This window comes from Suricata suricatta, chromosome 11, assembly GCF_006229205.1.
Source record: "Suricata suricatta isolate VVHF042 chromosome 11, meerkat_22Aug2017_6uvM2_HiC, whole genome shotgun sequence".
In the NCBI taxonomy this organism is placed as follows: domain Eukaryota; kingdom Metazoa; phylum Chordata; class Mammalia; order Carnivora; family Herpestidae; genus Suricata; species Suricata suricatta.
Window position 1 is genome coordinate 26613620 of NC_043710.1, and position 13556 is coordinate 26627175.

General features: G+C 38.4%; 1 protein-coding gene across 1 annotated transcript in view; it reads right to left on the reverse strand.

Moving 5' to 3' along the window:
- The window catches only part of CAPRIN1 (cell cycle associated protein 1), a 35973-nt gene that overhangs the window by 21832 nt on the left and 585 nt on the right, over positions 1 to 13556 (reverse strand). Inside the window, exon 2 of the mRNA XM_029956113.1 lies at positions 13136 to 13351. Within this exon, the coding sequence (XP_029811973.1) occupies positions 13136 to 13351 (216 nt within the window). The remainder of the gene's footprint in view (positions 1 to 13135; positions 13352 to 13556) is intronic.

Below are 13556 nucleotides of genomic sequence, written 5' to 3' on the forward strand. Positions count from 1 at the left end.
AAAGGTCAGAGTTAAGGGCGCCTCGGCAGTTCAGTCAGATAAGTGTCCAACTTCAGCTAGGTCACGATTTCATGGTTTCTGAGTTTAAGCCCCGCATTGGGCTCTGTGCTGACAGCTGAGCCTGCTTCAGGTTCTGTGTCTCCCTCTCTCTCTCTTCCCCTCCCCTGCTCATACTCTCTCTCAAAAATAAATAAACATTAAAAATTGTTTTAATAAAAAATAAAGGTCAGAGGAGCAAGTAGAAACCTAAGTTAAAGGGAAGAAATTTTTTAATTAATATTAATCACAATACATTATAAACATATATTGTCCCTTACCCTTAGCAATAATAAAATTAGCCACAAAACACAAAATAATTATGATAGAATGCATTCAGGGTCAAGAAACAAGTTTAAAAACAATACTGTTTTAGGTCAAATCATCTATTTTCTTTGCACTAGTAACATTAGTCAACTTGCATAACCATCCCATCCTATATTAAAAAGCCTAACAATTCCTTAGTTATCCTAGAGGCAAATAAAAGGAAGCTAAACATTAAAACATTAAAGGCTGATCAAAGTATCCAATTTTATGCTGAGGTAGACAATTTCACATAACTCCAGCTGAAGAGGTATAAGATTCAAGTCTACCAGTTGAAAAATGAAGGTTTTTATTTTTTACACTAAGCTGGCAGGCCTAATTCCAGGTACAAAAGATATGCCCAACTGTCTTAGAACATTCTTTAACGATGAATAAAGGCAACACATTCATTTTTTAAAAGGGTAGGCTATTTTTAAGAAATAAAAAAAACAAGATTTGCTTTTAATGATGACTTAGGGTATAATAATACTTTGTTATAGTCAGGATTCCTCTATTTTGAAATTCACAGATAACAGAATATGTGCAAATGGAAAAGAGGTCCTGAAATGAAATGCTAGTATAGTAAAAATTCTGAATTCCCTACTAGGCAGAAGACATCTGCTATTAGCTCATACCTAGCATTTATTATCTTCCCTTTTTATACATTCTTCAAAGAAACCATTGCTAAATCTAAATTTAATACAGAGTTAAACACACTATATATCCCACAGGGTAGAGTTCTACATGCCAAGCTTAGCTTTATCATTTAATGTCATACGAATTTAAAACCATACCTGCCAAATAAAATGGATGTCAAATTGAATTCCTAAATCATGATGATTTATATGTAAAAATATATATGAAAAGTTTTCTTAATGTTAAGAATGGTACCTGAGTGGTAGAATTACAGGTGGAACTTTTTTCCTTTTGCTTTGTTTTCTTACACTTAAATATTCTGCAATGACATACAGTCTGTATAATAAAGTTAAAATTTCATGCTATAAAAAAGTTATTAAGATTGGCAGATTTTAGGATACTGCCAAGACTTTAACCTATAAAATCCTTGAATATGAATCTATATTATCCTATAGCTGGGCAAGCTTTCCTAAAGTAGAAAAGCTCCAGGGGCACCCAGGTGGCTCGGTCCGTTAAGTGTCCAGCCTTCAGGTTTCGGCTCAGGTCATAATCTCATGGTTCATGAGTTTGAGCCCCACACTGGGCTCAACTTGCTGTCAGTGTGGAGCCTGCCTGGAATTTTCTCCCTCTCTCTGCCCCTCTTGCGCGCGCTCTCTCTCTCAAAATAAATAACCTTTAAAGAAAAGCTCCAGTTTTCTACGCAATATCAAATTTAGTATTTATCCAACCCAAAATTTTATGACAGATTGCATTTTCCAAAAATGGCCACAATGCAGTTCTACATACTGTTCTACAGTGTGACCTTGGCACTGCACCATTAAGAACCAATCCAATTCCCCTGCCATTTACTAAGTGGGGTTCAACCAAGAGAGCAGAGTGGAAGTGATCCTGTATAACTTCCAAGGCTGTGTCATAAAAGCAATGTATCTCTGTCCTATTTGCTAGTTACTAAAAACATTTGTGTTTGGAGCCCCAAGCTATCGTTTAAGAAGTCCCTTCTTGGAGTTTGTGGGTTCGTACCTCGCATCAGGCTCTGTGCTGGCAGCTCAGAACCTGGAGCCTGCTTTGGATTCTGTGTCTTCCTCCCTCTCTCTGCCCCTCCCCTGTTAATGCTCTGTCTCTCTCTCAAAAACTCATAAAACATTAAAAAAAATTTTTTTTAAGTCCAATAACCCTGAGGTTGCCATGCTATGATGAACAGAAGCTATGAAATGGTCTTATTTAATAATTCTGGCCAGCAATCCCAGTGTTAGAATCATTCTAGCCCATGCCCCAGACACAAAGTAAACAAGTGTTAGTCTTCCCAGCAGAGGCCCCAGGAATCATTAGCATAGAGACATGGACCCTTGTCTGAATCCCTGACATCGGTGTGCGTGATAAAAAGAAATAAGTTTTGGAGTAATTTATCACACAGGAGTACCTGGAACAAAGGTTAAAAAAAAAAAATCAAAAGAAAAGGAAAGCAGCTGCTATGCTAAACTCAGCTTCACAGTATACATCTTCATGAAATACCATCACCAAAAAATAGGTAAAAAGACTCTGAGCAGCCAAAACAAAGATCTATTTCATTAGAACTCATATACCTGTTTCTTTTCATTTTTATATAGCTATAACAATTTTTCAATTCATAATAATTTAAGAGCAATAATTTTTTTTAATTTTTAATGTTATTTTTTAGAGAGAGAGAGAGAGAGATAACATGCAAGCCGGGAGGGGCAGAGAGAGAGAGAAGGAGACACAGAATCCGAAGCAGGCTCCAGGCTCTGAGCTGTCAGCACAGAGCCCAATGCAAGGCTCAAACCCACATGCTACAAAATCATGACCTGAGCCAAAGCTGGTGACTTAACCGACTGAACCACCCAGGTGCCCCAAGAGCCCTAATTTTTAAAGGGAGGGCTGCCAGTAATACACAAGAAATAAGAGTTTACTAAGACACAAGAAAAATGTTAAAAAACCATGACATAACTGAAAAATCTCAAGGATCTTTAACAGGGTTTTCAAAAGCAGACCACACTTCCTCACACCTGGTAAGGTGAATTAAGGCAGCTATAGTGATCCAATTAAAAAAAGTTACTAGTCAAATGAATGGAAACTATAGGTCTTTCATAAAACATTTTTCTAACCATAATAAAACTTTCATTACAGCTTTACATTTGTTCCTCTACAGCCATTAGCACTTGCTATACTACTGTTATAAATATCCTGTCCCCTTGTCCTTACTCAACCTTCAAAAAAGCAAGATGATGAGTCTGGTCAAAGTACCTAATAAACAGCCCTCATTTGAGGAAACTCAAAACCTACTAATAAGACTGCAGAGACAATTAAAAAAGTGTTCTACATTAAAGAGCACTAGTTTTTTGTTTTCCTTTGTCCGTAAAATACAGGATCTCCTGGTTGCTTTGGTATATTTGTATATGGGACTTTTATCACCATGGAATTTAAACCAAAGGGACCTCTGTTAACTATCTCTACATAGCAGAGACCCTGCATTTGTCTACAAGTCAGTGATTTCCAAAGTGTGGTCCCCAAACCAGCAACACATCAGCAACAGCTAGGAACTTGTCAGAAATGTGAATTCTCAGGGTACCTGGCTGGTTCAGTTGGTGGAGCATGCAACTTCTGGTCTTGGGGTTGTTGAGTTAGATAGCACCCGCATTGGGTATAGAAATTACTTTTAAAAAATTAAATCGTTTTTGTTTTCTGAGAGAGAAAAAGAGGCAGAGAGAGAGAACCCCAAGCAGGCTCTGCACTGGCAGCGCAGAACCCAATATGGGATTCAAACTCACAAACCGTGAGATCATGACCTGAGTCAAAATCAAAGGTCAGATGTTTAACTAACTGAGCCACCCAGGCACCCTTCCCCCCAGGCAAATTAAATCTTTAAAAAGGAAAAAAGACATGTAAATTCTCGGGCACCACCCCAGACCTAATGATCAGAAACTCTTGGGGTGTAACCCAGCAATCTTTATTTTCAATCAAGCCCTCTGCTTGATTCTATTTAAGTTTGAGAAACACTAACCTAGATCAAATACATTGTAATTCACTTGTAAGAGCTGAGTCTTAGAAATAAGAAATTATCCTGAATCATACATCTGATACAAACTGTGACCATGAAACACATTATATGGCAACCTCAATTTAGTTAAAGGTTTAACTTTAAGCAACTCAGAAAACTTGGATGGTTTTCTAAACCAGCTTATAAATCTGTTTAACCTAGTCATTACTTAACATAAGAAAAAATTCATTTATGAACCAAACATTGAAGGGTTACCATCTTCCATTCATAATACTACTTTTATTAAATTTTGTGAGCCAGGCTCCAGAGGTTTAGAGCACTAAAACTCACTGGTGAGTGCCAAATTTTGCACTAGAAATAGAAACCCTCACAGGATAATCAACTGGTTTAATTTTCTACCTTTCAAAATGAGGGTGGTTTGCAATCCCAGCTCACTTCTTAGTAGCTTTCAGGGATGTAAGAGAAAAAAAAGGAGGTACCTGCACTAGTCCCATGAGTAGACTACTCAAGAGACAAATGACACTATCTTAACTGGCTTCATTTCTATTGTCACATCCCATTCAAATGGCTTAAATTAAGTTCAAGTAGAAAAACTGCATTTGAGGTTAAAATTTTCAGTATGAACATATAAATATATAAGTAAGAAACTGCCTTTCACGATGACTGATCCAACATGAAGAACTCCAATGAATGCAAATGGGCAAGTATAGGAGCAAAGGGCTCCAGACAGATTTTTTATTCTTCCCTAAGCTAGAACATGGCTGCCTAACACCTAGTACTAATAAACTGATTAATTATACATATCATCTACATAAAATGAATATTAAGTATTTTTTCTAGAAAATGGAGCTGTTTTCCTAATAAAAGGAAATCTCCATCAGAGAGCCTATCATGATACTGCTAACAAAAACTTGACCTCCTAGATTTGTTCTATCTTGAAATAGCTATCCAGAAATTCTATTTAGGGCTCCTTTTCAAACTACTGAGCATCCTAAGAGTATTAGACATTTACTTATAGCACCACTTATGATTAAGATAAAAATTAGGCCATTCACTAGATTATCCAGTCTCTATAGGGGAACCATACCATAGAAGTGAAATACCCAGTAAATGTCAAAAGATTCTGTAAGGTCCTGATAAATAATTACCTCAAAAAGTACTACCTTATCTCTTGTTTCTTTGTTGCTTTTAATAGTTGCCAAGATTCACTAGATGACATTCACATTTAAAATATCAGGCAGCTAACCCTACCAACAATGACTATTATCAAACATACTTCACCTAGTTAGAAACTGAAAGGGCAGTTAGTAACTTGCCTAAAGTGGTAAATCCCAGAAAAATCATTTGTGCCTCATTACATCCCTCTTTTTTGTCACTCTGGATTCTACAGTTCATTTTTACCCTGTTATTTTCCTCCCTCCCTTTCTCCAGAGTAATATTAGGTTACTTAATTACAGTACACCTAGAGCTTCCACTCTTCCCAAAGACTTTTTTCACCAACACCAAAGTTACTTTCCTGAAATCATTTTTAAAAATTCAATACAGTGCTGTGAGGGTGCCAGATTATGAATATCCAGAATGGCTATCCTGCTGAGCTTTCCTTCCTTCCTGATATATCTGACATTCCATAAATGAATAGAAGAAAACATTTTTTTAAACTACACAATTAAAAAAAATAGCAAAGGAGTCTCCAAATATCAAAAATTCTTTAACTAGACAATGATAAACAGTCACAACAAGAAAGATTAGGAGGGGACAACATCTGAAAAAACTAGCTTGGTTATCCAAGAAACCGTACCTTCTGTTTTGAATTAAGGGAGATCTCTAAACTGAGACAGAAAACTTAAAAATAAAGCCTAACAATAAAAGTAGTAAGAGCACCAGTCTTTTAAGTTACTTGTGTCTCCAGGCCAAATAAATCACTTCTCAATACTGAAAACCTATAGAAAGACAAATGCAAAAATAAAACATAAAGATTTTTCTTCTTAACTTTCCATAGTTCTTCAGTGGACCTCCTAGACATTATTTCAAGTCCCCAACCCCTGCATTCCCTGTTCTCCACCTAGAAACATCAGTTCTGACTTTGCCCATATAATGGTAGGCAACTGACCGTCTCCTTTTCACTCTCTACCAATTCAATTGACAATTAGTTGCTAGTAAAATCCACAGGAGACAGGAAAGACAGAAAGAAACAAAGTTTCCTCAACTGTAAAAAGGAGAGTAGAGAGAACATATAGTACAATCCATAGGTGATCCATAACAGCGCTCTTCAAAAGCTAAAAGCCTTCTCAGGTAGCAGAAGTTGGGCTGTTCCAGAAAACTAAGTATTAAACATTGTGTGGGACAGGGGAAGGGTGAGATGAAAGGTAACTCTAACATCAAGATCTTAAAGAGTTGTTCAAAAATGAAACACTCTTTCACAGAGAAATGAGCATTCTACCAGACCCTAGAAGACTGATTAATGCAGAAACTGAATGAACACTTGTCAAGAATGCAGGATTTCTTAACACTAAGAACAGGAAGAGGGTGCTAAACTAGATGTTTTCTTTATTTTATTTTTTTTAAGTTTATTTATTTTGAGAGACACAGAGACGGTACGGAGTGGGGAAGGGGCAGAGACGGAGAGAGAGAATATCAAGCAGGCTCAGAGCCTGATGTGGGGCTTGAACTCACAAAACCGCAAGAGCATAACCTGAACCAAATCCCGAGAGTCAGAGGTTTAACCTGAGCCACCCAGGCACCCATAAATTAGATGTATGCTAAGACAATTTTTAAGATAACTTTTCAAGCAAATAAGTAACCAGGAGTTTAACTTGACAAGACTTTTTTCCCAACTGAAAAAGGAAAAAAAAAGGTAACAGATAATCTTTATCCCTTGTCCATGGTTGTAATTATGCAGTTAAGCCTGAATGAATGGGAGCAGCTAGCCCTAGAAGGAAAACAAAAAAAGGATAATGTTGAAGAGTTCTGGCATCACCAACTTTGAATTCTTAAAATTTCTAAAGCTTATGCATTTGAAAAACAAATGATTACCAATAATCTTAACAAGTATCTTTTGAATTATTACTTGTTTTAATGAAACTACTCATTAGAAGTCAGTACAACTGAATGATTTAGATACTCAGAGTTCAATGTAAAAAGATGAGAACTACAATTCATTTAAAATGGAGACCAAAAGGTGTTTTCCAATGATTAAAGTATATTTCAGTTATTCAGTTATGTCTTGATAACAATATTAAGGGGAGTACAATGAAATTTCTAATCATGTATAATTGTTCAAATACAAAGAATCATCTATTCTTCTTCCTAAGACTATTTACAAATTGTGCTTATAGCACCAAGATTTCAGAAGTGCTCAACTTGCGGGGCTCCTGGGTGGCTCAGTTGGTTAAGCACCTAGCTTCAGCTCACGTCATAATCTCAAGGCTCATGGGTTCAAGGCCCACATCAGGCTCTGTGCTGACAGCTTGGAGCCTGGGCTTGCTTCGGATTGTCTCTCTGTCTCTCAAAAATATATAACCTTTTTAAAAAATTACAGAAGTGCTCTACTTGCCTAATCAACTCTACTCACTTAAAAAAAATAGAGAAAATTCTTCAGGGAAAATTCCATTCCACTAAAAACACTGCAGTAAATAGCTCTGTACAAAAAGCATTTTTCTCCCTCAAGGATTAATCTGTCTTAACAGGATTTTATTTATTGATGAAGCTACAAGTATTTCTATATAATGATTCAGTCAAACTAGCAAATATTTAACATTTATCACGGGGAAGGCACAGTATGCTATCATTCATACTTTCTGCCCCTGGGGAGCTAAACTATCTATTTAGAAAAACACATCAGGTAAGAGCATAAGACAATATAAAAATGTCAAGGAAGTGTAGAGACAATAGGTAGTACAGGAATCTAAAGGAAACAGCCTACTTTAGCTGAGCAAGGCCAAAAAGCACACCTTCCCTTTTCCTCAGGAAATACGAATTCTGCTCTGCCCAGTAAAGTCTCGCTCATGTATGTTTTTACACTCATACACTAGCCAACAAAAGCACTGGTACAGCTAGGAGGAGAAATAAAGAAATGAGCAGGAGCCAAGCAGTTTACAATTCCAACTTCGGCTGATACGGTCTCTTCTGCTACTCCTCTTACTCTACCCTACTGCTTACATACAATTAACTGTCCCCAGAAAAAGGGACCAATTACTAAAACAATATCCCAAAGCCTGAAATACAAGAAGTAAGATGCAAAGGTTGACACACCTCCTACTTCTTCCTACTGGTAACACTCTTCCCGAATTATCTGGCCTACAACATACATGCCAAGTCTGTGCTGAGACAACAAATGTGCACTCAGGGCTTAGTTATGCACAAAGAGAAACTTCAGAATTTAAACTTTAATAGTTCATTTCATCACAACAATACACATGTCCCAGTGACACCTGATACAATGGGGCTTTCCTTGTGCTGTTTTTCTCAAGACCTATTACCTGGACAGCCTAAAAACACAAATTTAACAAAATACTAAGGTCTAACAATGAAGAAATAAAAGCTCCTTCCTTTTGCTTTCCAAATTTTCCAACAGAGGAACACTAAAATTAAAAGATTTAAATCAAAAGCTTCACCTGATTAAAAGTATCAGCTTTTAAACATGAAAAATACTTACGTTGTAGAGCACTGCAAATTCTATAATACAAGAGACCTTGGAATTCACTCATTCCATATTGGGTCATTTTACATGAGCATCTCAACTAACTCTTCCATAAAATGAATTAGACTCAATTCTAAGACAACATTAAGGCCTTAAAAGATCTTAGATTCTATTAACAGTATAATAATAAGATTGATGCCATACTGTTATAATTTTAACTTTTGAAAGTATTTTTTTTAAATGTGAAACAGTACTAATCTTCCTCTAGTTCTAAATGTAAACTAAAGCATTCATTACATAAAACTATGACAAACTGTATGTTTAATCTCTAAGTCACACAAAATGTATTCTAATCCAAGTATTTGCCACATGGGAATTTTCTAGAGTAAAATAATATGGTCAGGTTAAACCAATCCATTCTCATAATAATACTTGGGATTCTACTCTCATGCAAAAAAAGATACTTATAATTACTACACAAGGAAATTTACATCTTTTCCTTTTTAAATTCCTACTTTAACTACTTCTCTCTCTCTCTCTCTCACACTCACACACACACACCACACCACACCCAGGCAGGCGGAGAGAAACAAAGTATTATAAATGCTTTTTTTTCTTCCTGTGACAAGGTGAATACAAAACAAAGTAATCTTGCCCTCTGCATTGCAGAGAAATAGTTCTTGCAACCAATGGGAGAAGAGGATACATCAGAGATTTTAACTGTCAAGAAAAACTTCAGATGTTAGCCCCAAGAAAAGAGTCTACTTATAAAATAGTCAATAATGCTTTTATTTCAGAACACTTAGCAAAGAAATTCTGTAGAACAGCTGCACTGAAAATTCTACATAGAGGGACACTAAAAAGAAATGTTATCCTTTCTAACAATGATAGCATCCTTTTTCAGTATATTAACTAAAAAGATATAAAGAGAAGAAAGATTTTAGAGAGTAATATGAAAAATGGTACACTTTGGCTACCTCTTCTGATCACATATTGGTTACAAAGCTGTCAGGCTGTTCTGCAAGAAAACACTGGTTAATCTTTCACCTACCAAAATCACTAGTGTCTAAAACTATTATTATTTACAAAAAGCATAAACATTTTAAATGTCATCTATTTAAACATCCCTTATTCTACATCAAAACTGATTATATCTTATCATAAATAAGCTCTCTCTTCAGTTAAAATTAAGACTTGGTTGCAAAATAACATCTTGCCTAGCCTACAGACCCATTCTATACCAACAAACTGATGAAGAAAACTTGGCACTCTATTCCTATTACTTATAAAAATTAAAAGATTTGTAAATGGAGTTTTGCACTTGATTCTTCTGATTAGAGCTGCATTTCTCTGTTTGCTAAGCACACACATAGTATATTGTCTTTATAAACCCAAATTTCAAAAACTACCAGGCCATTTGGGTACATTACATAATAGGGTCAGGTTTCATTAATGTTAAGCATGCATTCTCACTGAACAGATGCTTAGCTTTCTTCTAACGGTTTGACTTATTAGGAAATTAACAAATAACTTTTTTTAAGTGAAGTACAATGAAATTACTACAATTCTCCAAGTCTTAAACTAAGTGATACTACATATCTAGTAGTAATTTTAGTCAGGATACTTGGATTTTAGAATCCATTAAAAAAGAGATTTTGTCCTTAAGACTCTTACGAATAGGTCGTCTAAAGTACAGCTCAAATAGGAGTTGCTAAATAAACTGAAGTAAAAAGAAATCCAGTTATCAAATACTATCTTACTTTCCTATATAAAGGTTTATAAAGATTCAAAACTGATTTACAAAGTAAATCCTATTTTAGGTTTATTAAAATGCTCGCTATTGAAAAAGGAATCACATTTTGAAAAAAAGTCACATTTTCATACAGTAAATTATCTAGATATAGAAAAAATGCAGTATTAACTAGAAGCCAGATGTGCTTAAATTAAGAAAAAAAATCCACAATCCGAGTTTCTCAAAAAGTAAAACTTAATTTCAATAGCAATTAAGTCACAACATACTGCCAACTTAACTATTTAACAAGTAGCTCAGTCTGTGAGTTATCAAAAAGCTTAACTGTAATTTGATCTTTCCACTATCTAGCACTCAAAACAATAAGACCAAAAAAAAAAAAAAAAGAGAGAGACATGAAACACTTCTGTTACTTTGTGTAGTTTTTTTTCCACCATTAGGAGAACTTTTCAGTCCTTACAAGCCTACTCCCTAATTACCTTCTCTATGGGAATGGGGAAGGCAAGCGTTAAGGCAATGTATAGAATACAAACCCATACACAAGTGACCTTCATTGTTCAGGTCCCCCTGGGACTTAAAAATTAAAATAAAAATTTTTCCATACACATTTGGAGCACTAGAGTCCATCACCTCACAACTAAGTTGGTCACTAATCAGTACCCGACTTTATATTAAGGGTTTTGAAAAAGTACTTTTCAGCCATTAATATATGAATATCTACATTTATATGTCTATACTTAGATTTACTACATCATTACTATTTGTCTTTTGATTCCTATCCTAGAAAAAAACAGATCATTTCCCAAGAATTCTGAAAATTAAACCACTCAGGCAGGCATCAACCAGATTGACAAGATTACTTACTGTAGTAAGAGGTTTTAAAAAGATTCCTAAGTCTCAGTTTCAAATAGAGTAGCAAAAACTAAATCAAATAGCAGGCTCAGAAGATACTGGCCTTGGGCATACTTATTCCAATTAGTATTTAAATGTAGCTACTTTACAAGTAAAACACTTTTGTTGCTTTGTTGACAATGATTCATCTATTATTTCTATCATTTATAATAAACTACATTTATCAAAATAAAGTATCACCAAAAGGTAGTAGACATTCACAATTAGTGCATATCTTGACTTCAAATAAAACCTAAAAATTCAAGTAATATTCCCAATAGAAAAAATAAGACAGATTAGTATCTAATCTAAAAATGTCTTTTAAAACTCCCCCAAAATATAAAATCAAACATTAAACAAGCCATTAAAATAATTAAGGCCTAAATATCAACATTTTCTTCAAGCTATTTGTTACAGACCAAATTTTAAATAGCTACTATCTCAACATCTTAAGGTGGCTAACTAAACATTCTTAAATTACTTCTTCAAATTCAAGATGTTTTATGTCTTACTAGAAGTAGACAAACAGAAGTTGTCCAGGCAAAGTTATTATTTTTCTTAAGGTAAAAGGCAAAAAGTGTGCATAACAGTCACAGATGTAATTATCCCATTTTTTTTGTACTACTCGTTTACCTCTCCCTTTCCATCTCCAGGCTTGCTGAAGGTGGAGTTATTCACTCTGTGGAGACCCCTTCTCTATGTATGTACACACCCACACAGGAGCGCGCAAACACACACACACACACACACACACACACACACACACACACACGTGTCGCTCCAGAGTTGGAACACTGTCCTGCACTGAAAGCATAAAACAAAAAAGGCCTACTTGAAGATAAACCTCACGGTGTGACCTAGAATGGCTTACTATTGAATCAAAAAAATTGTGGGTGTGGCTCGACTATTTTTCGGAGGGGGGGCGAGGAAGGCCAGCCGGGGCAGCAGCCTGGTCTCTGCCCTCCCCCTCTGCTTTCGCTTTGTGCTCACAATGCAGCTCCTGTAAAGCGCTTCCCTCTCCTCGCAGCCGCCGCCATGTTAGACGCTCTCTCCATGTGCCCAGAGGCCTGGCGAGCCCCTCGGTCTAACACGGACCCACGCCCCCCAACGAATCTCGATCGTGGCAGTCTCCCTCCCATCCCTCTTTAAAGTCCCGGAGGGGCAAAGAGCGGCCGCAGAAAATCTTCTCGGGATCGAGTTGAGCTTGAGGCTCAAGGGGGCACCTAGACAATTGAAACAAAGAAGGAAACGTGGGGGCGCCCATCAGGTGGGGGCGAGGGGGTAGCAAATCGAAGACCCACTCAAAAGGGATCTGACCGAGAGGCAACTGTCGGTGAAATCCTAACCACACTTCTCTCCCCAAGGAGGAGAAGGCACACCGCACAGGCCTCAAGTACACGGTAACGGAGCAGACCAACCCCACGTATGCAGGACGCAGGACGCCCCAACTCCACGAGGCGGTGGGTTGAGCCCTGTGCCCCCTCACCGGGACCCCTTCACTGCTCCCCACTGGTCCCCGTCAAAGAAATCGGGCCTCGGTGACAGAGCTAAGCCTGGCGACATGGCAGGCCCCCGCCCTTACACATCCCACTCCCAAAGGCCACGAAGCCTGGCCCACAGCCGGAGGAGAGTAATAAAGCGGCCGAAGCGGGCGGGGGGCGGGGGGGGAAGCGCCCCGTCCGGGTCAGGTGACAAGCACCTCCCCTAGGAGCCCGTTTTCAGGGCTCCAAGCTCCGTTTACAAAGCAGGCCGGGCGTGGGGGGTGGGGATGGGTGGAGGGGATGCGCCAGGGACGAGAAGAGGGCAGGCCACAGCGGTCAGGGTCGGAGCGGCAAACCCTCCCTTCCCCGCCAACTCCTGGCACCTTTTTCTTCTCCAGGTTCCGAAGTTTCTTGTCGATCACCCCAAGGATCTGCTTCATGGCCTCGGTCTGGACAGCGCCGGTGCCGGTTACGGGGTGCTGGGAAGCCGGTGCAGCTGCCCCAGCCCCAGCCGCCGCCTCACTCCCGGAGGAACCCGACGGGGGTGGCGGTCCGGACGACTTGCTGCCGCTTCCGCTGTGGCTGGTGGCCGAGGGCATCTTTAGACCGTGAGAGGAGACAAGAAAAAGCGGGAGGAAGGACAAGAGCAGCGAGTCAGGCGACGGACGGGGCGAGACGCGGGACAAAACGCGGAGCGGGCGGGAGCCTGCGCGAGCGGTTGGGGGTGGGGATGGGGCCGGCGCGCGCCGCGAGGGCAGGAAGACACCGCGGACGCGCGCGCGACCCGCCAGCGGGGCGCCCGGC